The following is a 24,118-nucleotide window of genomic DNA, read 5'->3' as shown; positions in this document are numbered from 1 at the left end:
CTCAGTGGAATTTAAGATATTTAAAATGATACAAAAATTTTGAGTCAGTCTTTAAGTTCTGATGAATGCAAGTTTCCTCAGAAACAAACTGGACTCAAAAACATCTGCTGGTTCTGAATCTAAGCGCAGCTTGATATCTCTGTGCTACTGCTGTATCACAGATATTTTACTTTGTTATACTGGCTTTTAGTAATAGTGCTGAGAGAAAGAAGCCCCTGGAGGCACAGTCTTCCTGAGGCAATTATTTTCTTAAACATTTTTGACCTTTTGAGTTTGTTCAAATAGTATAGGTTTCTTTTTCAGGGTATTCCTTCATTCAAGCAGCGTATTTGTAGTGTTTCCTCACCAGCTGTTGTTATTGGCTACTTCTGAAATATAATGAAAGGAAAACAGACTTTATAAGTTTTTTCACTTCATTACTAAGGAATGGATTTTACTGTTGTTGTTTTACTTTGCTTTGTTTGAGACAGTCAGTATGTTGCCCAGGCTGGTCTCATATCCCTGGCTTCAGCTGATCATCCCATCTCAGCATCCCTAGTAATTGGGGTTGACTAATTGTTATGCTTTTATCTAGACAGTATATTTACCTAAACATTTGAGAGTACAAAAGTTATCCTGTCATTACTGCCAGTATTTTGTCATCTCTTTAACCTATTCCACTAATCATTTTGAAGTTCAGCATTATAATTTAAAAGAAAACCAAGATGTTGTTAATAGAACTAATAGCAATTTATTTTAAAGAATTCTTTTTTTTTTAATTTGGTGCTAAGAATTGAACCCAAGGCCTTGCCATAATAAACACAGACTCTGCCACTGAGCTATATCTATAGTCCTTTGTTGTTGTTTTCTTTTTTTAGAAAGCCTATGCTACATTAAAACATGAACATAGGGGCTGGAGAGATGACTCAGTGGTTAAGAGCACTGGCTACTCTTGCAGAGGACTTGGGGTCAGTTCCTAGCACCCACATTGAGGCTAACAATTGTAATTCCAGTTTCAGGGGATCCGATACCCTCTTCTGGCCTCTGTGGGCATTGCATACATGTGGTGCACTTACATACATGTAGACAGAACACACATACACATAAAGTAAGAATGTATAAACCAACATATATAAATAAATAAAAACCTGAATATATACGTGAGTTAATTTTAGAATTAAACAGTTCGTTTTAAGGAAATCAAGAAAATAGCAAGCAATCGCTTTAATTTTCAACTACTAAAAACGACATTTTGGTTAATTTTCTTTCTTGACTATGAATCTTCTAGAGACTAGAAATTGGTTAAACCTAGTGTCATATGGATTAATGAAATATATATCTTCAGCCACTTCTCAATAATGTGTGAATAAATGAACTGAAGTCTGTTATCATTAGATATTTACAATGTTCTTCCAAGAAAGATATTCTTCCTTCACTAAAATATCTGCAACGAGTCCATTTCTATGCCCAATGCCTTATATGTATTCCAAGATTCCTATTGATCTTGCATGTGTAATACATTTGCATCTTGTACTCAGTTTTGCGCTTTGAAAATATAGTTTTATGTAACTTTTGTAACGTTGAAACTTTTTTTTTTCTTTTTTAAGGACAAAATAAGGACATATCAACACATTGAAAACGTATTTTCAGAAGCATAGACTTCAGAAGGATTGGAATTCATGAGATCACAAGGTTAGATTTGTCCACTATAATTTTCATGCTTTGTAGATTTGAGATAAAACTGTGTAATTCTTCTAAGTTGTGATGCTAAGGTGTTATTCAGGAAAGGGACATATTCTTACTTAAAATATGTATTTTTGACAAAGTATCAAGATCTTTAAAAGTTCTTTCATACCAGAATTATGCTACTGAGTCCTGTTAGGGGTGGCTAGGAGAAAATGTCACTTTACTAGGGAAGAACTGCTTGCTACAATTTCTTTCATTTTTATAGAGTAGTTCTATTGACAGAATAAATATTGCTTATGTCTATAAACTTTACTTCTGATTTATAAAGAATGTACACTAATTTAACAGCTATTCTCCTACTTTCTTAAAAGTCTAAAAATTTATTTTGGGGCTGGAGAGATGGCTCAGCAGTTAAGAGGAGTGGCTGCTCTTGCAGAGGACGCAGGTTCAGTTCCCAGCACCCACATGGCAGCTAACAACCATCTGTAACTCCAGTAAATAAAATATTTTAAAAATAAAAATTTAAAAACCCAAAATAAACACATAAAAATTACTTTGTTTGAAATATTTGACCTCCATAAAATGATAACTCATTTGATCAATCAAGAGAGTTTAGGAATTTTTCCTAAGTTATAAAACTGGAAAAAAATTAAGCTAACCCTTTATTAAACAGTTTGTTATAATAACTAATGTAAACATTCATTTGGAAGTCATAGTGTAGAGTTATAGTGTAGAATTAAAATGGTTCACATTGTGGGATACTTTTAAAAGGATCTGATTTCTTCCTTGTTTATATTGTTAGAGCAGCTGTTGTCCTTTGTAGTTTTCAAGGAGAGCTATTGATTGTCCCTCTGATTTGCTTAGCCTTCTCTTTAGTCTCTGTCTTTTTCTCATTCCTCTAAGAGTTTGTTTATGTATTTAGAATTTACTATATGTAAATCAGTGCATTCAGTGTTTTATTTGAAAATCAATAAGATATGGCCTTTGTTGTCAACAATTGTCCAATGAATATGTTACCCAGAAGCTAATTTTATTAAGTACATAATTAAGAGAAAACCTAGATTTTAAAAGGACATGTAATGAATTCTAAAGACAAATAGGAATTATTTGGAGATTATTCATGTTTTGACATGGTTTTTGTTATTAGCCTAGAAAACCAAGAGTTCATACCAGTGAGACCCTTGCTCTATTCCAACCCACACCCAACGAACTTTTTCCCCCTTTTTTTATTAAAGCAGATCTTTAAGTATAGCAGAAGTAATAACTATGAGGCTCCAAGAAAGAGAGGTCTCTTTTGCCACAACTGCAAATTCAATGTTGTGGAAAATAGTTATGCAAATACCTATGAAAATAACAAAAGTGTCACTGCCTGCTTGCTTTTTTTCATTTCTTTCTCTCTCTCTCTCTTTTTTTTTTTTTTACCTAATTTACATTCCATTTCTCTATTAAGCTCACTAGAGAATTAAATCATTTCCCCAGTGACTGAGAAAGACTTGTAGGTTTGAAGGGATGTAATGCAAACTCCTAAGGGACTGTATGCAAATCACAGCTGAGTGGATCATGAGACAGTGCGAGTCAGACTCTGAAGAAACTCAACCGTCCTAGCCTGTGCCAGTCAGGGAAGTTTTTTTTTTTAAGGCGATACCTCAAAAAATTAAAGCAAGTCAAGTAGTCAAGTAACTGAAAACAGTAGGCTTCTTTTTTTCTCATGAAAAAGCCCTATATCTCGTCTTGCCATTAGGAAAGTAGTTAAATTCATTTGTATAACAACTTGAATCATTCAATCAGTCAGTGCCTACTCTGTGCCTGCAAGTGGGGAAAAGCAAGAGCAAAGTGTAGCTGTGTGCTTGCCGCTGTAGAAATTACACAGTAGTGCTGGCAACACGGGCCCTAAGAAACACAGCTATGTTATGCTTGATGGTCTAAGTACTGTGGAGAACAACAAAAAGAAATACAGAGTAAAAGGTCAGGCAGGTTATTTTAGGGAATCCTAATGACACAGCATTACATGGTTTATATGTCACTTTTGTGACATGTGTGATGAGATCCAGCATCTGAGGATAAGTTTCCTAAATCATCACTTGTTGTCATGAATGTTGTTAATGTGTGACAGGTAAGTATCTTCCTCAGTTTCAGCAGAAAGATAATATATTATTTTTAAAATTATATTTTCCATGTATATTAGAAATGTCATTATTTGCAATAAGGAACACAGTTGAACACAGATTCACCCATTCATTGACTAAAAATGATAACTGTTTACCTTTGCATATGTGCAATTTATTTTTGACTTGTCATTTTTCATTTGATGATAATCTAGTTAGGGTTTTCCTATATGATGTTTGATTTTTAGCACCTGAGTGTGAAGATGTTTAAGGCCAAAATATTCCCACCATTTTTCATAATTTATCTTAGAGATAAGCCTACTGCATTAATTGAACATCCAAAAGTCATTCAACCTTGTGTTACCTGGATAAAAATGAAAAGCTAGATAATTTTGTATGGAGAAAAATTAATTTGTTTTCATTGAAGGTAAGTTAATGTGAAGGGAATATTTATTTATTTAGCTATTCAGATAAACAAAACAAGATTTGGATTACCAATTCTCAAAGACTGTGCCTGGTTTGTGGCACACATCTATAATTCCAGCACTTTATAACAGAGTGTTGAGGTTCACAAGTTTGAAGCCAGCCTAGTCTATTACGTAGTAAACTCCAGGATAGCTGGGGTTACTACAGAGAGGGAACTTGCATCTGAATAGCAAAAACAAAGCAATAACAGCAAACAGCAAAAATCTAAACAAGTTTCAAAACCAACTTAATATTACAGTTCCTTCAGTCTTCCAAAAGACATTTACAACAACCAGTACATCATCTGAAGAGAGTCTAGCACTGGAACATTAAAAGGAGCACAAAACAAAAGGCGTGACTGTTTAATCTCTATCTTAATTAAACCACAGCATATAGTGCTTATGTCATATAGAGAGAATTAATGACTGACTCTGTGAGCCACAAAGGCAACTTGTCTGTTCTGAGTACACCAAAATAAAAAAAATCCAAGAGACAGAGGACTAGTAGGTGTTTACAAAGAAAGCAGATTTCCTAGGCAATGTAGTGTGTTATAGATTTATTCCAAACCAATATTGACCTGTGTCCACATGGATCTTCTTTTTGAAGGAAACCCAGAAAGTAATTTTGCCAAAACAAATGCTTTCTCTTAAAGTCCTTTGATTTCCGTCTTCCCTAAATTTGCTTTAAAAATTTGTTATCCCAGGAATCATTTTCAAATGTGCACCACAAATCCAGTTCCCCGTGGATTCCTTCTTGCAAACCAGCCCTGTATGCAAACAGCTCTGTATCTGGCATCACCTGGTGTGCTTCTGCTCTGAGTGTTCCTTCTTTGCATCTGTCCTCATGGCTCTCCAATGACTCCCTATTCTTACTCTTCTGTCTTTCCAATGAAGATTGACCTAATCTAGGGTCCTTTATATTGTTTGTTGTTCAGGATAGCAGTGTACTGCCTGTGTGTTATGGGATGTTTAGCACTATCTGAGTATTACATGCCACTGAGTAGCCCCACTTCATAATGCCATCAACCATTGTTCAGTATCTCTTTGAATCAAAATTACTACCATCTGAAAATCACTGATCAAACAAACTTTAACTTCTAAAGCCTCAAGGAACTTCCAATCTGTATACAACACAAAGCTCTTCTCTCCAGAGTCTTTCAGTTAAAATGCCTCAACAAAGAGATTTTAAATATCAGCTTTCATTGTTTACGTGAAATGTACTACTGTTAGACCATCTCTGTGTGTGAGTGTGTGTGTGTGTGTGTGTGTGTGTGTGTATTTTTCCCCTTTATTGGCTTCTACCTGGTTTTAGATTAAAATATGTCTTATAAAATAGTAAGACTGAATATAAAGAAGGTGAAGAACTTAAAGAAGAAGGTAAAAATCTAAGAATAAGAATGAAGTTAATCTACAAATGTAGTAAGGACTTTTCTTCACTTTTTCCTGTAGTTAAGATGACCTTCTAGTGCCTTTGATTTTCCCATATTCTTTCCAAGCCCACTTGGAATTTTGCATGGACACCAGCTGCACGCTCTGCACTCCTCTGAAGCTTGGTCTTATATAGTATGTATAACCTTGAACCCAAGCTACCTTTACTCTTCTCTTTCCTTGCATCTGCTCCTAAGTGCTACAGAAACAAATTATACCCCTCTGCAGATGATAATGCTTTTTAATCTGACTTTGTCCCTGAACAGCATTCACTAATCCTTCCCTGCTGTTGTGCTCAGACACTTTGAAAAGTTGTCACCCCACTCAAGCTACACAATCTCTCCTGTGCTTTGACTGCACCTACTATTTTAACAAGAAAATTGAGGTCATTGTGTGGAAATGACTTGTGAATCCTTACAATTCTCTTCAAAATCAAACAGTTATGCCTGTAAACATTCTTATTCTCCTCCAATCTCAAAGCAGGATCAGTTCTTCCTGCTGTTGGGGCAAAGCCTGTGTTTGATTTTCTTCCTTTTCTCTAGGCCGAGACCTTTTTGCCATCCATTATCTCCTTTTGTCCTTTATCTTCAGCTTTTTCTTCACTGCTGACTCTCTCTCTTCAGCCTAGACAGGCTCCTAAGACTCCTGTCCAAAACACAAACAAAAACCAGATGATCTCTCTTTCACTCACTGCTTCCACCATTCAATTTTTCTCCTTCCTGATTCATTTGAGGTCTCTGAAGCAGCAGCCTCTATTCTTTATGCCTCATTTCCAAGAAACACTCACTCTTCATCACAGGGCCATCTGATTTCTAACCCCATTTAACAGAGTGAGCTCTCTCTAAAGGCACACATGACCTGCAGCCCTTATCTTGCCTGGCTCTCCAGGGTATTTGACACTGTTAACTACATTTTTCTTCCACTTTCTGGGTCGCTATTTTTCTCTTTTTTAGTTTCCTTCATTGCTTGTGAATCTTTCTGTAAAAGCCTGTTTCCCAGTTTCTTATTTTTCAGCCTTCGCTCCAGAACATCATGAGTCACAAACTCAAATACCAGTAGATAGCTGCAGGAAATATGAATGAGTGAAGCTGAAAATAATAAACACTGTACAGGTCAACAGACATACCTACCAAATTCTTAATTTTTACTCCTTCTTGAATGACAGTGCTTCCTGGAGTTCATTCTCAGACTATGGCCCTTCTCTCCTCCCTGCCCTCCTTGATTGAGCAAAGCTACTGTATGACTGTTACTGCATAGATGACACCAAACCTATTCTTCAGTAAAGTTACAGAATTACATTTTTTACGTACATGTCTACAGGGTATCAATCTCCAGCATACCATTTGAACAATGGAGTATAATACAATCCTGAAAAAGACTCTCTTTAGGGGTGAGAGTGGCCAATATGTGTATATGTATGTGAATTTTTTTTTCTTTTTGGCCTTTTTGAGACAGAGTCCCCTTGTAGCCCCAGCTGACCTAGAACTCACTATGTAGACCAGGCTGGCCTTGAACTCACAGAAATCTGCCTGCCTCGGCTTCTCAAGTGCTGGGACTAAAGGCATGTGCCACCATACCCGGCTATATGTGAATTTTTTAAATTAATTTTTTATGTGTATGAGTGTTATACCTATATGTATGCAATTGCATCCATGTTGTGCAGTGCCCATGGAGGATGGAAGAGGGCGTCAGATCCCCTGGAACTGGAGTTATGGATGACTGTTAGCTGCCGTGTGGGTGCTGGGAACTGAACCTGTGTCTTCTGCAAGAGCAGCCGGTGAGCCGGTGCTCCTAACCATTAAGCCATCTCTCCAGCCCCATATGTGAAATTTAAAGAAATTCATAAATATTCACCTAAAACTTACTTTGATACTGAATGCTGTGCATGACATTTATGTCATTTTCCTTCAAGGAGTTAAGGAATTAGTCTAAAACATCTTCTCAATAAGTCACAGCATTTATCTCTTTCCCCTGCTAAATGTCTTTATCAAACAATAATTCATTATGAATCTTTGGATTTGTTAATAAATTTGAAATCCTTCAATGATTTATTATTATTTCTCTCTTGTATTTTAGGATCATGTGTGTGTGTATGTGTGTGTGTGTGTGCTTATTTAAACAAGGCAAGAAAGCAAAGAAGAATGAAGTTTGCCCTTCATTTTAAAATTTAAAAACAGCAATATTTGCCCTTGTTGGTGTGCATTTCCATGAGATTTGACAGTTGCATAATCATTTACCTTCACCACAGTCAGGATATAGAACAGCTCTGTTACCCTCAAAATTATTTTAAGCCACCCCTTGACAACTCCCAACCTCAATCCCAGGTAACTTATCAGATGCAGGATATGATAGTTTCCCCCTTTCTGGAATGTCATTATCAGTGGCAGAATAAAGAATGTAGTCTTTTGCTTCTGTCCTCTTTTATTAGTACAGTGCATCAATGCATTAGAAAGTGATCCATGTGCTGCAGACATCAATTTTTTTAAATTATTATTGCTGTCATAGTCCATTTTACAAATTCACTACAGTTTGTATATACTCTTATCCATTAAAGGACATTTGGATTGTTTAATTTTTGGAGCTTTAAATGAAGATATTATAAACATCTGTTTAGAAAATTTGTGAGAACCTTGTATAGTTTGAATATGAATTGTCATCCATAGGCTCATATATTTGAACACTTGATGTGGTAGCACTCTTTATGAAGTTTGTGGAACCTTTAGGAGGTGGGACTATGCTGGAGGAAGTGAATTACTGGGGGCAAGCCTTGAGGGCAGCTCTACTTCCTGTCTTCTCACTGCTTCCTGACTTCGGACATGATCTGTCTAGCCGCCTCATGCTCCTGCCACCAGGCCTTTCGCTCCATGATGGACTGCATCCTTTCATAAACTGTTAACCAAAATAAGCCTTTCATCCCTTAAGTTGCTGATTGTCTGGTATATGGTACAGAAACAAGCAACTGTTACAGAAAATTCATACCAAGAAATGGGGTCACTTCTGTGATAAGACTGACCCTGTGTTCTTAGACCTTTGGAATTTCTTTGTGGGAGAGATGTGCAAGAGTTTGAAAATTTGATCTTGAAAAATCCTAGAATGCTGTAAACAGAACTTAATTGGCCATCTTGGTAGAATGTCTGGAGGTTCAGAGTGCTGAGAAAAATGCAGATAGTGGAGGCCTGGCACATGAGGCTTCCGAGGGCAATTGGACTCTATTTGGAATCGGATTAAAGGTCATTTTGTAGCATTCTGGCAAAGAACCTGTCTGTATTCTGCCCATGTCCTAAGTGAGAACTTGAATGAGGCTAAATCCAAAAGTAATTTTTACAACAAAGGAAATCTCAGGATGGTATAGCATTTAGGCTGTGTCATGTTTTATTCACTGTTTTATTAGGTCTGCAATGAGTATGGAGGCAGGGAGGAAAGGAGGGGAAGAGAGAGAAAGAGAAAGAGAGAGATATTACAGAAGAAAGATTTGAAAGTGTATAGTGTGTGAAGAAACTATCATGAGGGTATTTAAAGATGCACATGCTGTGATAGCAACTATAATTGTTAAAGAAATAGCACCATTAAGGCTGAGTGTGGTGGCACATGCCTTTAATCCTAGCACTTCGGAGGCAGAGGCAGGAGGATCTCTGTGAGTTTGAGGCCAGCCTGGTCTCCATAGTAAATCCAGGCCAGCTGGGGTGACAGGGGAGACCTTGTCCCCCACCCTAAAAAAAAAAAAAAAAAAAAAGAAAAGAAAAGAAAAGAAAAGAAAAAAGAAACAGCACCATTAAAAAAAGAAAGGTAGGGCTCTACACTATAGTATGAAAAATACTCTTAGGGCAAGAGCCCATCATCAAAGCCTCAAGTTGTAAAAATACAAATTTATTTGAACTGCTAGAACCTGAACCATTAAAGGGATTCCCTGCTTGAAAACAACTACTTAGGAAAATGTTTCTTCAGATTCAGCTTTAAAAGCATACGGAGGGCACTACAACTATGGTCCAAGGAAGTCAGGCTATATCTTGAGCCGACAGTAGAACCTGGACACATTGGCCATGTAGGCCAATGAAATGACTTTGTAGGTATGAAAGATGTAAGTGTGTAGAGGCTTGCATCAAGACTCTAGAAATCTGCTGAGGTTATACAGTGTGTGACAGAATTAGATTCCCTGCCAAGAGATCCTAAGAGATCATTACTGTTGTAGGTTGGAAATCAAGTCATGCCAAGAGGTCAAAGTTGAGGTAAGGGAGGTTTATTTTACAGCCGGGCTGTCCATGCACTCAGGGAGTGCATATAGAGAGCAGCCACAAAGGGAGTTTGCACAGGCCTTTTATACACCCCCAGGTGGTTTGCAAAAGCAAGAATACAAGGGACCAATCATTATGGTTCGAACTCAAGTACATATTTGCATAAGTCAGTTAAAGTTCATGCTTGGTTTTCATCTTACACAGACTAATTAAATTGTTTTCCAACCACCAGAACAAGCATCTTGGCCAGACATATGGTTAATTCCAGGAACTCTTGCCCCCCACGGGGTCAGAGGTAGTTCCAAGAAACTGAAAAATAGCTAGGCCAGGTCATGTAAGTTGACAAGATGGTTGTCCTCTAGTCAGGGGCCTGCTACATTCCCCACTCCTGTTTGGAAATAATCAAACCTTTGGTACATCATCATCCTCTGCCCCTCCTGGGTGGAGGTAATTATATTGACTCTGTAATACTATAAGCTTTACTGAATTGAGCCATTGATTGACAAACCTGACTAGAGCATTTAATAGCCAGGGCCCACAGGTCAGTGCAATTAGGATCAGAAGTACGGGGCCAGCTATGGCCGCTCAGGAGGGTGATGAGCCATGGGGACCATAAGAATAGAGATTCATACCAATTTTGTTTATCCAGTCGAGTCTTGTCTCTTTCTTGAAGCCTTTGCTTCACCAGACTTAGACTTTCTCTAATGATTCCAGTATGATTAGCATAAAAGCAACACTGTTTACCCAGAACCATACAGAGACCTCCCTGCTGCATAAAAAGTAAATCTAATCCCCTTCTATTCTGAAGGACTACTTTTGCCAGAGAATTGAGAGACGTCAGGTGTTATTGATTTCTCTAATTTGGACAAATCTTGATCAATCTGTTTGCTCAGAAGCTTAAAGTTTTGGTCCTGGACTATGAGGGCTGCTGTCCCTGTCCCTGAAGATCCTGCAATACCTACCCCAACTAAAAGGGGAACTAAGAAAGCAGATGGACCTACATCTCGAGGCTGTCGGGTCCTAGCTAGGAGCCCCAAATGTTCTCTGCCACCTTTCCCTGAGTAGTAGGGAGAAGATGCACAAGGATACAAAGGTCAGTTGCCTCAACAAGGATGTAGGGATTAATACAAAGGGTAAGTCCAGATTCACAAGCAAACTAGATCTAGCCTTTAGGAGGAACTAGGTACTAAGGGGACATTCTCGCCTATGTGAAAAATTTGGTTGCAGTTGGCCTGGTATGGGGACTGGCCTATTACATAGGTTCCTGTGGAAAGGCATAGCCCTTGTCCCTTTAGTCTCCCTAATGTTACAGTTGGTTGGGACCCCCATGGGCAAAGTGCCATTTGATTCTTCTTTATTTCTGATGCACTAAGATTTCTTATGCTTATCTCCTCATCTTCCAAGAAGGCAAGTACTCCAGTGCCTACATATTAAGGAGGCTGGGGGTCCAGGCATAACCAGCAGTCTTGAGTTATATAGTACAAGAATTTGTATAATTCTGGGCTTCTAGGTGTGGAGTAGCCAGAGCCACCTCAGATCAGGGCTTCGGAATGGGATTAATTGTACCTGTGATGGGTTCCTGTCTGATGTCAGGTTGCGGGAACCCGATTGGGACCTATAGGGAGAGACAGAGCAACCGGGAGTCCCTCTCTTTAGGGAGATCCATTTATCCTTGTTGGGTGACACCCAACTTCCTAAGGTCTCACAACCCCATTCTCCACAGTGCCATTGACCTGGGGTGCTACATTTCATGGTCCCAGCAGCCAGACAGGCATAGGATTGCTGCCCCTCTATAACACTTCCAAAGGCACTTGTTTCACACCATGAGCCCCCAGGGGAGAACAGCCCACAAAGGTCAAATTTAAACACTGGAGTCTCAGGAGTCCCATAAGAAGTGACATTTCCTATAACACAGCCATCAGAGGTGTGACTTAAGACCTAATGATATGAGGCTGGGGCATGGAGAGAGGGGGCTACCATAGAGGGGGCTGAAAAGGGGAGCAAACAATATTAGGGTAGTCCAGAGGGATTCTTTACCAACTTGAGTTTTAAAGGATTGCCAGTGTTCTTGAGGCTCCATGACTGGGAGATATGATCTGGGTACGCTTCTTTAGTTTGAGAATGGTATATCCAGTGACTGTGACCAGCCACCTTGACTGCAGCAGGGTGCTTAGAACAACAGGGGAAGGTCCAGCCCAGTGAGCCTCAAACTCTGGAGCAGAATGTCAGTGTACCCAAACCCAGGTGCTAGGGTCCACCGTTGTACCAGGCAAGTCACGGAGCTCTGCTGTCTCTGCCTAGTTCTCCTTCACACACTTGTGAATCTCTGGGATACTGAGCTGCAATTCCTGCAATGACTTAAGGAGATTGTGATTAGTTCCTTCAGAAATCCATTCTAATCCTGGTTTAGGAATTAATGGGGGAGGTCTTCCATATATAATTTCAAAGGGGGTGGTGTCTTTAATATAAGGAGTGCACCTGACTTGCAATAAGGCAAAGGGAAGGAGGCTTACCCAGTTCTCACTACTCTACAATTAGCTTAGTCAATGTTTCTTTAAGTTTTCTATTCATTCTTTCTATTTGTCCTGAGCTCTGGGGATGGTAGACATAATACAATTTCCAATCAACTTGTAGGCTTTTTGCCATAGTTTTGAAGATTTGGGCCGGGCCATTGTCAGACCCCAAAAGGAGGGGAATGCCAAATCGAGGTGTCAGATCATTTAATAATTTCTTTACTACTATCTGAGCTGTCTCCATTTGGGTTGGAAAAGCCTCTACCCATCCTGAAAAGGTGTCCACAAGTACTAAGAGATATTGGTGACCATACTTTCCATTAGTCATCTCAGTAAAGTCGAGTTCTCAGATTTCTCCAACTGTTGTCCTTATAGAAGGAAAACCTTTTGCTGGGTTAGTTTGGGCAAAAGTTTTGCATCTCGCAGCAATGTCCTTTGACATTTTACCCAAGTGGGGGATGAAGAACTCTCGTTGGACCAATTCAGCTAATTTGGTAGCTCCCAAATGGGTAGAATCATGAGTTCTTTGTAGCCATTCTCTTCCCAATGCTTCAGGTAAAACAGGACACCCATCTTCTAACCAGAACCAATTTCCAGCCCCTGCCCTTGCCCTTAAACTCTTTGCTAGCTGATGTTCTTCCTCAGAATAGGACGGTTCATCAGGGAAGAAGCAAGAAGGGAGGACAGCCCAGAGTTTAATGGTTCCACTTTCTCTTTAGCCACCCTTCTTGCCTCCTGATCGGCAAGGGAATTTCCTCTTGCTGTCATAGTGGGTAGTTTTTGTTTCTGATGCCCTTTGCAGTGGATGATAGCTACAGCCTTGGGTAACCAGAGAGCCTCAAGTAGGGCTAGGATCTCTTCCTTGTTTTTAATCTTCTTTCCTCCTATGGTTAGGAGGCCTCTTTCTTTATAAAGGGCTCTATGTACATGAGAGATTGCGACAGCATCACAGCTGTCCATGTAGATGTTAAATGACCTGTCCTTTCCCCATCTTAGAGCCTGGGTTAATGCTATCAACTCTACCTTCTGAGCAGAAGTCCCATGATTTAAAGCTTGAGACCAGATGACCGATTCCAGAGTCACTACTGCCACTCCTGCAAATCTGATTCCATTCTCTATGAAGCTACTGTCATTGATGGACAGCTCGAAGTTGGCTTTTGGCAGTGGTAGATCCTGGAGGTCCTCCTGTAACCTCATGATGGTACTTACAGTCTCTAGGCAGTCATGGAGGAGTACATCAGGGTCATCAGCTGGCAACAGGGTGGCGGGGTTTAGTGGTTTGGTCCTGAGGAAGGTGATGTGTGGAGGATCGAGTAAGAGCACTTGGTACTGGGTGATGCATGTGTTGGAAATCCACCTATCAGATGGGACCCTCAGGAGGGCTTCAACTGCATGGGGGCTCATGATTTGTAGATCTTGTCCCAAAGTTAGCTTCAGAGCCTCCTTTACCAAAATGGCAGTGGCTGCTATGGAGAGCAAGCAACTCGGCCACCCTGTAGCAACTGGATCAAGTCTTTCAGAGGGATAGGCCACAGGTCTCCTCCACAGTTCCAACACTTGAGTAAACACTCCCTTGGCTATACCCCGTGCCTCATGTACAGACAGCTGAAATGGCTTAGTCACATCAGGCAACATTAAGGCTGGGGTTTGTGTAAGGGCCTGTTTCAATTGGGTAAAGGCCTCGTCCTCATCCTTGCCCCACTTAAAGTCCTCTCCTGGTGGCGTACAGGGTTTTGCTAACTCCAAAGACAATACCCAGCGGCCCCCAAAATTCTCTGACTTGCTGCCTGTCCCTAGGGTAGGAATACTTAATATTGCTTGTATTCTCCCTGTTCCCAGTGATCTCTTCCCTTCATGAATAGTGTATCTGAAATAGGTCATGCTGTTCTGACATACCTGGGCCTTTTGGCTGATACCTTATACCCTAGATGATCCAGTTCCCTTAGCATGGCTTCGGTGGCTTAGGCAGAGGTCTCCTCAGAGGCTGTGGCCAGGAGCAGATCATCCACATACTGGAAGAGAGTCACTTCTGGATGTGTGTCTCTGTAGGGAACCAAGTATCATCAAAGGGCCTCATTGAATAGGGTTTTGAATCCCTGGGGTAGTCGAGTCCAGGTCAGCTGGCCAGTATAGGACCCATCCGGATCAGTCCACTCAAAGGCAAAGATAGGTTGGCTGCACTCAGCTACAGACAAAGTGAAGAAGACATCTTTAAGATCCAGGACAGTATACGCCTGTTGTTCAGGTGTCAGCTTGCTAAACAAGGTATAAGGGTTGGGGACAGTTGGATATATAGTCTCAACCCTCTTATTTACCTCCCTCAGGTCCTGTACTGGCCTGAATTTGGGGACAGGTAACAAAGGGGTGTTCCAGCCTGAGTGACAAGGTATCTTGATGCCTTCCTGCCTGAGTCGGTTAATATGCTTTGTGATGCCTTGTCTTCCTTGCTGACTAACAGGATATTGCCTGACTCAGATGGGGGTGGCAGTACTGGTTAACTGGATAACCAGCGGGGCCTGATTTCTTGCTAATCCTGGGGGGATATCTTCAGCCCAAACAGTACGAATAGTGTTTCTCCATCCCTCCAACCTCTGAGACTTTTGCCCTTTTGTAGTTTCATACAGTTGGTACTCCTCAGATACTGGACATGTCATCAGTACAGTACGGGGTCTGAGGTCCAGATCAATGGAGTCTCCCATAAATGAAATGTGAGCCTTTAATTTATGGAGTAAGTCTCGGCCCAAAATGGGGTAAGGACAGTCTGGTATCAAGACAAAGGAATGAGTAATGGTACCCCAGGCCAAGTCAGTAATTCTGGATTACATTTGGGGATAGCCTTGAGTTCTTCCAGTGGCCCCCTGAATATAAACTTTGTCTCTTATTAGGAGGCTTATAGGCTTCTTCAGCACTGAATAAGTGGCCATCGTATCTACCAGGAATTTGATATCTTTCCCTTCCACTTTTAGGGTTACCATAGGCTCCAGGGAATTCAGGGAAAAGCCTAGGCCCCATCATTGTTCCTTGGCAGTTGCCACTGGGGCTGGGCTTTTTCCTCTCTGTGGGCACTCATTCTTCCAGTGGTCCCTTTCCTTACAGTAGGTGTATTGGTCATTTTCAAGCTTCTCCCTTGTTCCCAATCTTCTAGGGGTCCAGCCAGTACCTCAAGGAGATCTGGGTTTCTGGGGCCTTCCGAATGGTTTTCCCCATGTTGCTGCCACCACCATTGCTATGTCCCATGCTGTGGCAGGAGTTTCTCTATTTTGGTACACCTTTTGTGCTATTTCCACCAGCTTGGAGATGAGCTTTCCCTCAAACCTTTCTAGCTTTTGGAGCTTTCTCCTAATATCCAGGGCCGAGTGTGACACAAAAGTCACGTTAATGGTCTTTCAGTTCTCTGGTGCCTCCGGGTCAATAGGTGTATAGAGGTGAAGCATTATACGGTAGGTGTAGAATCATTATACAGTCTTTCTAAAAAGACATCTGGGGGCTCCTCACTTCCTTGCAAGGTGTCACTCATCTTTGAAAGATTTGTGGGCTTCCTAGCCACAGCCCTGATTCCCTGTAACAGATTCTGGTGATATTGGCATATGTTCTCCCTGCCATATGAGGTATTAGGGTCCCAGTACAGAGGGGTGGTTGGGAATGCTTCCTCAATCTCCTCCCATTCTGTTAGCGGTCAGTCCATCTTGTCCAAGGACAGAGCGGGCTGCTTCTCTGAGGACCCTGGCATCCTCCTCAGAAGTAAACAGAATCTGTAGAAGTTGATGGCAGTCCTTCCAGGTGGGAAGGTAAGTGGTAAAGATGGAACTGAGGAGATTTATAAGGCCCTGGGGGTTTTTGGAGAAAGGGGGGTTCTGGGCCTTCCAGTTATACAAATCAGACTGTTTAGCCTGGCCTGAGGACATAGGAACTACCACCTCCCTAAGGGGAAGGATTGGGACTGAAGCTGAGGCCAGTGGGGCCTCCTTTTGGTAAGAGGTTTCCCCACTAGTGTGTGGAAGACTAATCAGGACTTTCTCCGGTTCTTCCCTCTCCTGACACATGGGCTGCCCACAAGGAGGAGGCCTGAGGAGGTCATCACCCCTGACAGGTTCTTGCAGAACCAGATATAATTTATGACGAGATCCCCCCTCCTCCCCAGAGGCCCTTGCTACTGGTAGAACTGGTTTCGGACATCCTTCCCGGGGAGACCCAACCTTCTTCTCTGCCCCTTTACATTTATGCAGCCACGCAGGGGGGTTTTCCATGAGGTCTGCCCAGGTAGCAATATAAGGACTCTGATCTGGATGATATTCAGCAGAGAACCTGCAAAAGCCTAAGCAAGGTTTAAGTCAAATGAACCCTCAGAGGACCAGCAGATGGCTGGAAACGCCGGCCAATCCAATTCTCACAGCATGTGGAGTCTGGGGGCTTCAGGCCTGAAACCCATACCTCCAGTTCTTTTCCTGAAATCTGAGAAATCAGTTAACATACATTTAAGGGGGGTAGAGGACAAAGAAGATGGAGACTGGCCCAGAGTGGTGAATAACAAGCAGACCCGACAACAAAAGACTCAGACACAAAAACAAAGCCTGGGTTTCAGGGTCTTCAAGACCCCAACCAAATCGGCTTTGGGGACATCTCCTCTGATGGCCGACTTAGGGGGATTAGTGCTGCGTCCAGCTTCCCACCTAGTACCAAGGTGCCAAACCAGAAACCAGGCTTGAGCTCAAAACCGAAAGCACTTTACCTTACCTTCTGTGGTACGTCCAACAACTCTGAAAGCAGAAGGCCTGGGCCAAGGAACGTCTCTCGGAGGCCTCCCATTGGCAGTTCTGACCTCTGGGTCACAGGGGATCTCTGTGGGGCCTCCAAATGTTGTAGATTAGAAATCAAGCCACGCCAAGGGGTCAAAGTTGAGGTAAGGGAGATTTATTTTATAGCCGGGCTGTCCCTGCACTCAGAGCGTGCCTACAGAGAGCAGCTGTGAAGGGAGTTTGCCAGGACCTTTTATACACACTCGGGTGGTTTGCAAAAGCAGGAATACAAGGGACCAATCATTATGGTTTGAACTCAAGTACATATTGGCATAAGTCAGTTAAAGTTCACGGTTGTTTTTCATCTTAAACAGACCAATTAAATTGTTTTCCAACCACCAGAGCAAGCATCTTGGCTGCACATGTGGTCAACTCCAGGAACTCTGGTCAGTTCCAGGAACTCTCGACCACCACAGGGTGGGGGCTAGTTTCGAGGAAACTAGAAAATAGCTAGGCCAGGTCAGGTAAAATGACAAAATCGACTTCCTCTACTCAGGGGCTTGCTTCAATTACATAAAGCTGTGAAGGTGAACCCTTAGTTGCAGTGGAGACCCCAGGATATTGGAGATGCCAGCACAGTGGTACCATCCTCCAAGAAAAGCTGCAGGCATGGAGTGGAGCAAACCCGAGGGACATGCAACTTAGACTGTAGACAGCTGAGCTGGAGGGGTAGGATTATCCAAGCCCTTTGGAACCCAGATCACTCCAACATGTACTCTAGATGCTGGACATGGAACTGCAAGATTTATTGTCTTCCTGTTAAGTTTCCGTCTATCATTCCTTGCTGTGCCTTCATTCCTCACCTTTGGAGTGGAACTTACTATTCTGTGACATTGTATTAGTAGCATTTAGCTTAGCTTGTCTTTTGATTTTACAGGAACTCACAGTTAACAGATTACCTTGAGTCTCAGGATAGACTCTAAACTTTGGACTTTTGAACAATGCTAGAACTATAAAAAAGACTATGGGGGAGATTTTGATATTGGAATAAATACATTTGTATTGTGAAATGGCTGGGTACCTAAAGGGGGTCGGGGCAAAATGTTATGATTTGCATGTGAAATGTCTCCTAGAGACCTATGGGTTCGAACTTGTGATTGCACTATTTTGGAAGAATGTGAAACTTTCAGGAGTCAGAACTTTACTAGAGGTAGGGAGTCACCAGAAGCAGGCCTTGAGGGTTTATAGTTTGTCCCCAGTCCCTGTCTGCTTTCTGCTTCCTGACAGCTGACAGCATGGCCAGCTGCCTCAGTCCTGCTGTCATGCTCTTTCCCACTATGATAGATTATATTCTTTCTTGAACTGTAAGCCAGAATAATCCCTTCCTCATCTCAATTGTTTTGAACAAGTGTCCTAGGGGAGCTGTGTATGTTAATCGGTAAGACAATACAGAAGTGGATTCCAGAGCGACTCTATCATTCTGTGCCCAGTAGTATAGGCTTCCCTGTGCTCTACACATTTACCAGCCTTTGGTGGTACTGTGCTTTCATTTCTTATTTTAGCCACTCAACTTAATTTTACAATTTTATTTGCATATCCTTAATGAAGAGCAATATTGAACGTATGTTCTCATGTTCATATTCACCTTCTGCCATGTCCCTTTGTGACGTGTTCAAGTAGTCTGCCTAGATTTTTTAAAGCTTTGGTATAGCTATGTTTACCATTTTTGTTTCATCTATAGATTGTGATTTTGATATCGTATCTTACAAGCTTTTTGCCTAACTCACAAGTCACAAATATTTCCAGCTGCATTTTTTTCTAGTTTTATGTTCTACATATGAATGTGTATTGTGTATTGAAGGTATTTTTCCTGTATATTTTGGAAAATTAAAATTTAATATTCTATATTCAAATATCCAAATATTCCATCATTTGCTAAAAGGATGATCCTTTCTCCATTAAATTGCCTTTACATGTTTGTCAAAAAAGTCAGTTAATCACATACAGCTGGATATAGTTCTAACATCTTGATTTTTTCCTGTTCTCATTATCAAACTACCTTGATTATTGTAGTTCTTAATTAAATCTTGAAGACAGACTGCATGGATTTTTTTCATTTATTTATTTTTTTATTTATTTATTTATTTATTTATTTTTGAGACAGAGTCTCCCCGTAGCCCCAGCTGGCCTGGAACTCACTATGTAGACCAGGCTAACCTTGAACTCACAGAGATCCGCTTCCCTCTGCCTCCCTAGTGCTGGGACTAAACGCGTGCGCCACCCTGCCTGGCTCCATTTTTTTTCTTTTATAAACAGCTTTTATAGTCTTCATCACTTTGCCTTACCCTGCCAATTTGGAATCATCTTGTTGATGTTTATTTTAAAAATTCTATTAGTATTTTGATCGACATATTTAGTATATATATTAGAAAATGTTCTGAATTTAATTTAAAAAGACATTTGAGAAAATACTGCATATGCAAGATACAAATAGCTAACATTAAAATACAGTTATTAAATAGCATCTAAAACAAATTTTATCAAGATAATTGACAAGGCCCTGTGAAAGTTTGTCATAAAATAAATTCTAATGATATTGAAGATAAAAAATTAAAAAGTCTCAGCATTGCTAATCAAAGATATTTGCTATATAATGGGCACACGAGCATATAAAAATGTTCTTACTTCCTCTAGCTTTCGATTAACCTATCGTGTCAGCACATGCTTATGATCTGAGGGTGATATGGTAAAGAATGAAGACAAGGAGGCTTCATCTCTATAGGGAGGGTGGTGGACTAGGAGATAGTCAGTGGATGCCACATACCCATCCATTCATCTACCAACAGAGTCCTCCCTAATAAGTTGGCATGAACAACTATACCAAAGGAATATGTAGGAAGTTTTTGAAAACTTGTTTGAACTGTCAAGTACTACCTGTCAATCTACTAATAACAATGTAAGAAAAAGTTCACAAGTTGAAATTAGAGCTAATTCCATTCAAATAACTTCGGTTAATTATTATATAGTGACACTTTTAATGAAATTATAGTTTCAGATATCTATAATTCCAGATAAGAAATGCAAGAAAAATATAAAGAAAAACCATCTTACAGTTTGTGAAAGGAAAAAAAAAATGAATACACAAAGGGATAACAACATACAAGTTGATGCCAGGCATGGTGGTCTGTACCTTTAATACTAGCATCAGGAGGCAGAGGCAGGCAGATCGTTATGAGATCGAGGACAGTCTAGTATACATAGCAAGTTCCAGATCAAAATAATCTTGAGGAAAATGTCTTAAATGTTCATTTAAAATGTCATATTTTTTGTTTGTTTGTTTGGTTTTTTTATTTTTTATTTTTTGGTTTGAGACAGGGTTTCCCTATGGCCCCAACTGTCCTGGAACTCACTATGTAGACCAGGCTGGCCTTGAACTCACAGAGATCCACCTGCCTCTGCCTCCCAAGTGTTGGGATTAAAGGCGTGGTGTTTTTTTATCCTCTTTTGAAGAAAAACAAGTTGGGATTCTTTTTAGGTCCTCCAAAATAAAGTCCCATCTATTAGACTTTTGTTGTTTTCTTTTGTTTTTTGTTTGTTTTTGAGAGAGGCCTGGCCGGGAACTCAGTGTGCTTTGTAGATCAGTCTGGCCTCCAGCTCACAGAGGTCTACCTGCCTCTGCTCCTTGAGGGCTGGGATTAAAAGCATATGCCACCACACCCAGCAGTGGCTTTTTAAGAAAAAAAAATCTTTACTAAAAACTGTTTTGTTGGAGACAGAGTCTCACATAGCCCTGCCTATCCTAGAACTCACTAGGTAGAAGAAGCTGGCCTCAAAGAGACCACAGAGATCTGCCTTCCTCAGCGTCACTAGCGCTGGGATTAAAGGCATACACATCACCATGGGTCACATCAAAAATATTCTTTTTTTTTTTGGTCTTTTAAAAGGAATTTCTCTCACTACACATTTTTTTTTTTTTTTGCCCCTTAAAGGTTAGTCATGACTGAGCTAAAAATAGCATCCTTTCAGGAGCTATATGACTTAGAGTAGGACCAAGTTTTACAAGAGTAATACAAATCTTTACATATTTTATTTTTTGGCTTGATGTTAAAAATATAAATAAACTACTAAGTTGTAATTATCTCTGCTAAAAATAAAGCCTGAGAAGATGTTTCTAACATTTTACAAGAAAAACTTGTAAATTCATCATGTTCATAAAGGTTTTGTTTTTAAACTAAACTCTTTCCAGTCATCTTGTGTTATATTAAGATACGTGCTTCCAATTTACCCTAAAAACAGCACTAAAATATGTAACTTATAGGGTTTTTTTTTTTTTTTTTTGGTCTTTTTGAGACAGGGTCTCTCTCTGTCGTTATCAATGTCATACAACCATTTTCTTTAAATACAGTTGACCTGTGTAGGTGCTTTAGTTCTGAGATATCCTAGTTTCAGAATGGCATGAGTAACAGCTGTCAGTACAAAAGCCCGAGGAGAATATCCTGACAGGCTATTTCTTTCCTAACGGTTGCCACGCCCACCCACGTCTGCTGCAGGAACTCCTCCACTTTGAGAGCCCCTCCTCCTCTTCCTGCTGTAAAAGGAGAGTTCCTGCTTAGCCATATCCCCTGGCTGCTCTCTGAGGGTGAAAAGGCACAAGATGCTAAGAGAGGCCAAGGCACTTCATACTCCTGTTTTGTGCTCCGTGTAGAAACTTCCAGAGGTTTATTGATGCAGTGGGAATCCAAAAATGAGAAGGAACCAGTTTTCTCCACGGCCTTCACCCTCTCACAGACTACACGATAACCACTGCTATCAAATGGACATGAGAATTTTCTTCATGTTTTTTGTCAGCCTAAAATAATGGATTTCTCTTGTTTTTGTTAGCAAAGTTTTACTGCACTGAATACAAATCTCGGTCAGATATTCTTGCTTATTTTAGGGCAAGAAGAATATTTCTATTTCATTTCCTTTGTTACTCATATATAAATACTAAGGCTGTTAAAATAATCTTGTATTTAAATTTGAAATCTTCATACTAAGTTGATATTTTAGACATGATCAAAATACAGTGTACTAATGCATGGAAATATTCTATTGAATCCCATTAATTTGTGGAATTCATCAATTTAAATTTCTATTTATGAATAAACAAAATATAAGACAATATGTTACTGTTTTTAACTTGTGTTACATTTGGTGTTTGTATAACAAACATAACAATAAATCTTTTGTACAAGAGAATGACTTTACTCATAGCTTTTGTACAAAAAATTAAAGAAGGTAGGACTTATATATCAGAATACCTGAAATCTGGTTGAGAGGGGCTATGGGGAGTCAGGAGGGGTGTCTAAATTTGATTAAGATGTATTATATGAAATGCATAAAAACACAATCAAAGAATTGTAGAAAAAATTTTTTAAAGGGGCTGGAGAGATGGCTCAGTGGTTAGGAGCACTGGCTGCTCTTGCAGAGGACCCAGGTTTGAGTCCCAGCATCCACATGTCAGCTAACAACCATCTATAACTCCAGTGCCAGGAGATCCGATACCCACTTTTGGCCTCTATGGGCATTGCATGCATGTAGTGTATTTACATACATACAGACAATACACTTATGCACATAAATAAAAATGAATAAAAATTAAAAATTAAAGAAAATATACTATAGCATGCATTATTGAATTAGCCCATCAAAATTTATACTATCTCTAATAAACAGAATTCTGTGCTTTTTAAAACTAAAACTAGGAGCCTGGGATTATAGTCCAGTAGTAGAGTTCTTGTGTAGTATGTGTGACAACCTGGATCTGATCCCCAGCATTGTTGAAAAAAAATAATGGAAAATTACCCGTATTCCATTAAAGTCAGGACTTAAGACTGGAAGCCTGAGGGCTGAACACTGAAGACAGGCTTTGTTTGCACTCATAGCTTTTGAAAAATGACATTAGCTGAGTCTCTGCTCCTTCCCATTGTCCTGTTCTCTGCTAATCCCACATTTTGTTTTTCATCTGGCCCAGAAGTTATCTGAATTTGTGATCCCTGATTTAGAAAATTGGCATGATGTGACTTAAAAACATAGAAAATCATGTAGCACAAGTTCACATATATACTAATGATGGCCATACAAATTCTCTTTTAATTATTCTGTGTATATGTGTGTGTAAATATGGTGTATATGTGTGATGCATGAATACATGTGTGTGCAGATTTGCATGCCCTTTAGTATATGGGGAGGATGAAGTAGGATGTTGGGTGACCTGCTTTGTCATTCTCGGCTTTGTCCCCTTGAACTTGGTAGCCTGCTAGTCTCAGCAATCCTGTTTCTGCTCTTCATAGTTCTGGGGTTACAGGTGCATGAGGCCCTGTCCAGCTGTCATGTGGGTTCTGGGAATTTGAACTCAAGTCTTCATGCTTGCATAGCAACTTCTACGCTTACTAGCTACGCCATCTCCCCAGCCTGGGCAAATTTTGTGCAGAATCGTTGGTGAATATTTTCCAATGTTTATTAAGACATTAATTCATTTGAATCTTCTATCACTCTAGTTAATGTATAGAAGCACTCACACAGGTATTCAATGGATGCTGACTCACTCATATTGGTGTACAAAGGAGCTAACACACTGTTCATACATGTGGGAAATGCAAAACTTCAGAACACCTGTCGATTATATCAATCTGCTTAATGGCATGTTTTGTATGTATTAATGAAAGGAATGAGATAGTTCTGATATCTGTTGATATAGAAAGAAAATAAGAGTAGTAAATTAAAAACAAAGTAGCAAAGTATTTTCATGTCTCTAAGAATAGTGAGCACATATTATTAAAATAATACATTAGTGCATTGATACTGATACAAGACTAGTAGTAATAAATGGTGGTTATTCTTGATACATGGTGATTATGGTAAGTTTCTGGTATTCTGAACCTATATTTGTATAACATTTAAATTATTAGAGCAATTACATATAACACAAAATAA

At 40.1% G+C, this 24,118-nt stretch overlaps 1 protein-coding gene across 1 annotated transcript in view; it reads left to right on the top strand.

Moving 5' to 3' along the window:
• The window catches only part of Csrnp3 (cysteine and serine rich nuclear protein 3), a 231,407-nt gene that overhangs the window by 45,393 nt on the left and 161,896 nt on the right, over positions 1-24,118 (top strand). Inside the window, exon 3 of the mRNA XM_008830898.2 lies at positions 1,587-1,671. Within this exon, the coding sequence (XP_008829120.1) occupies positions 1,659-1,671 (13 nt within the window). The 5' untranslated portion in view covers positions 1,587-1,658. The remainder of the gene's footprint in view (positions 1-1,586; positions 1,672-24,118) is intronic.

The sequence above is a fragment of the Nannospalax galili genome, unplaced genomic scaffold, assembly GCF_000622305.1.
Source record: "Nannospalax galili isolate Female #2095 unplaced genomic scaffold, S.galili_v1.0 scaffold514, whole genome shotgun sequence".
Classification (NCBI taxonomy): domain Eukaryota; kingdom Metazoa; phylum Chordata; class Mammalia; order Rodentia; family Spalacidae; genus Nannospalax; species Nannospalax galili.
This window is presented reverse-complemented; position numbering and strand designations above follow the sequence as displayed.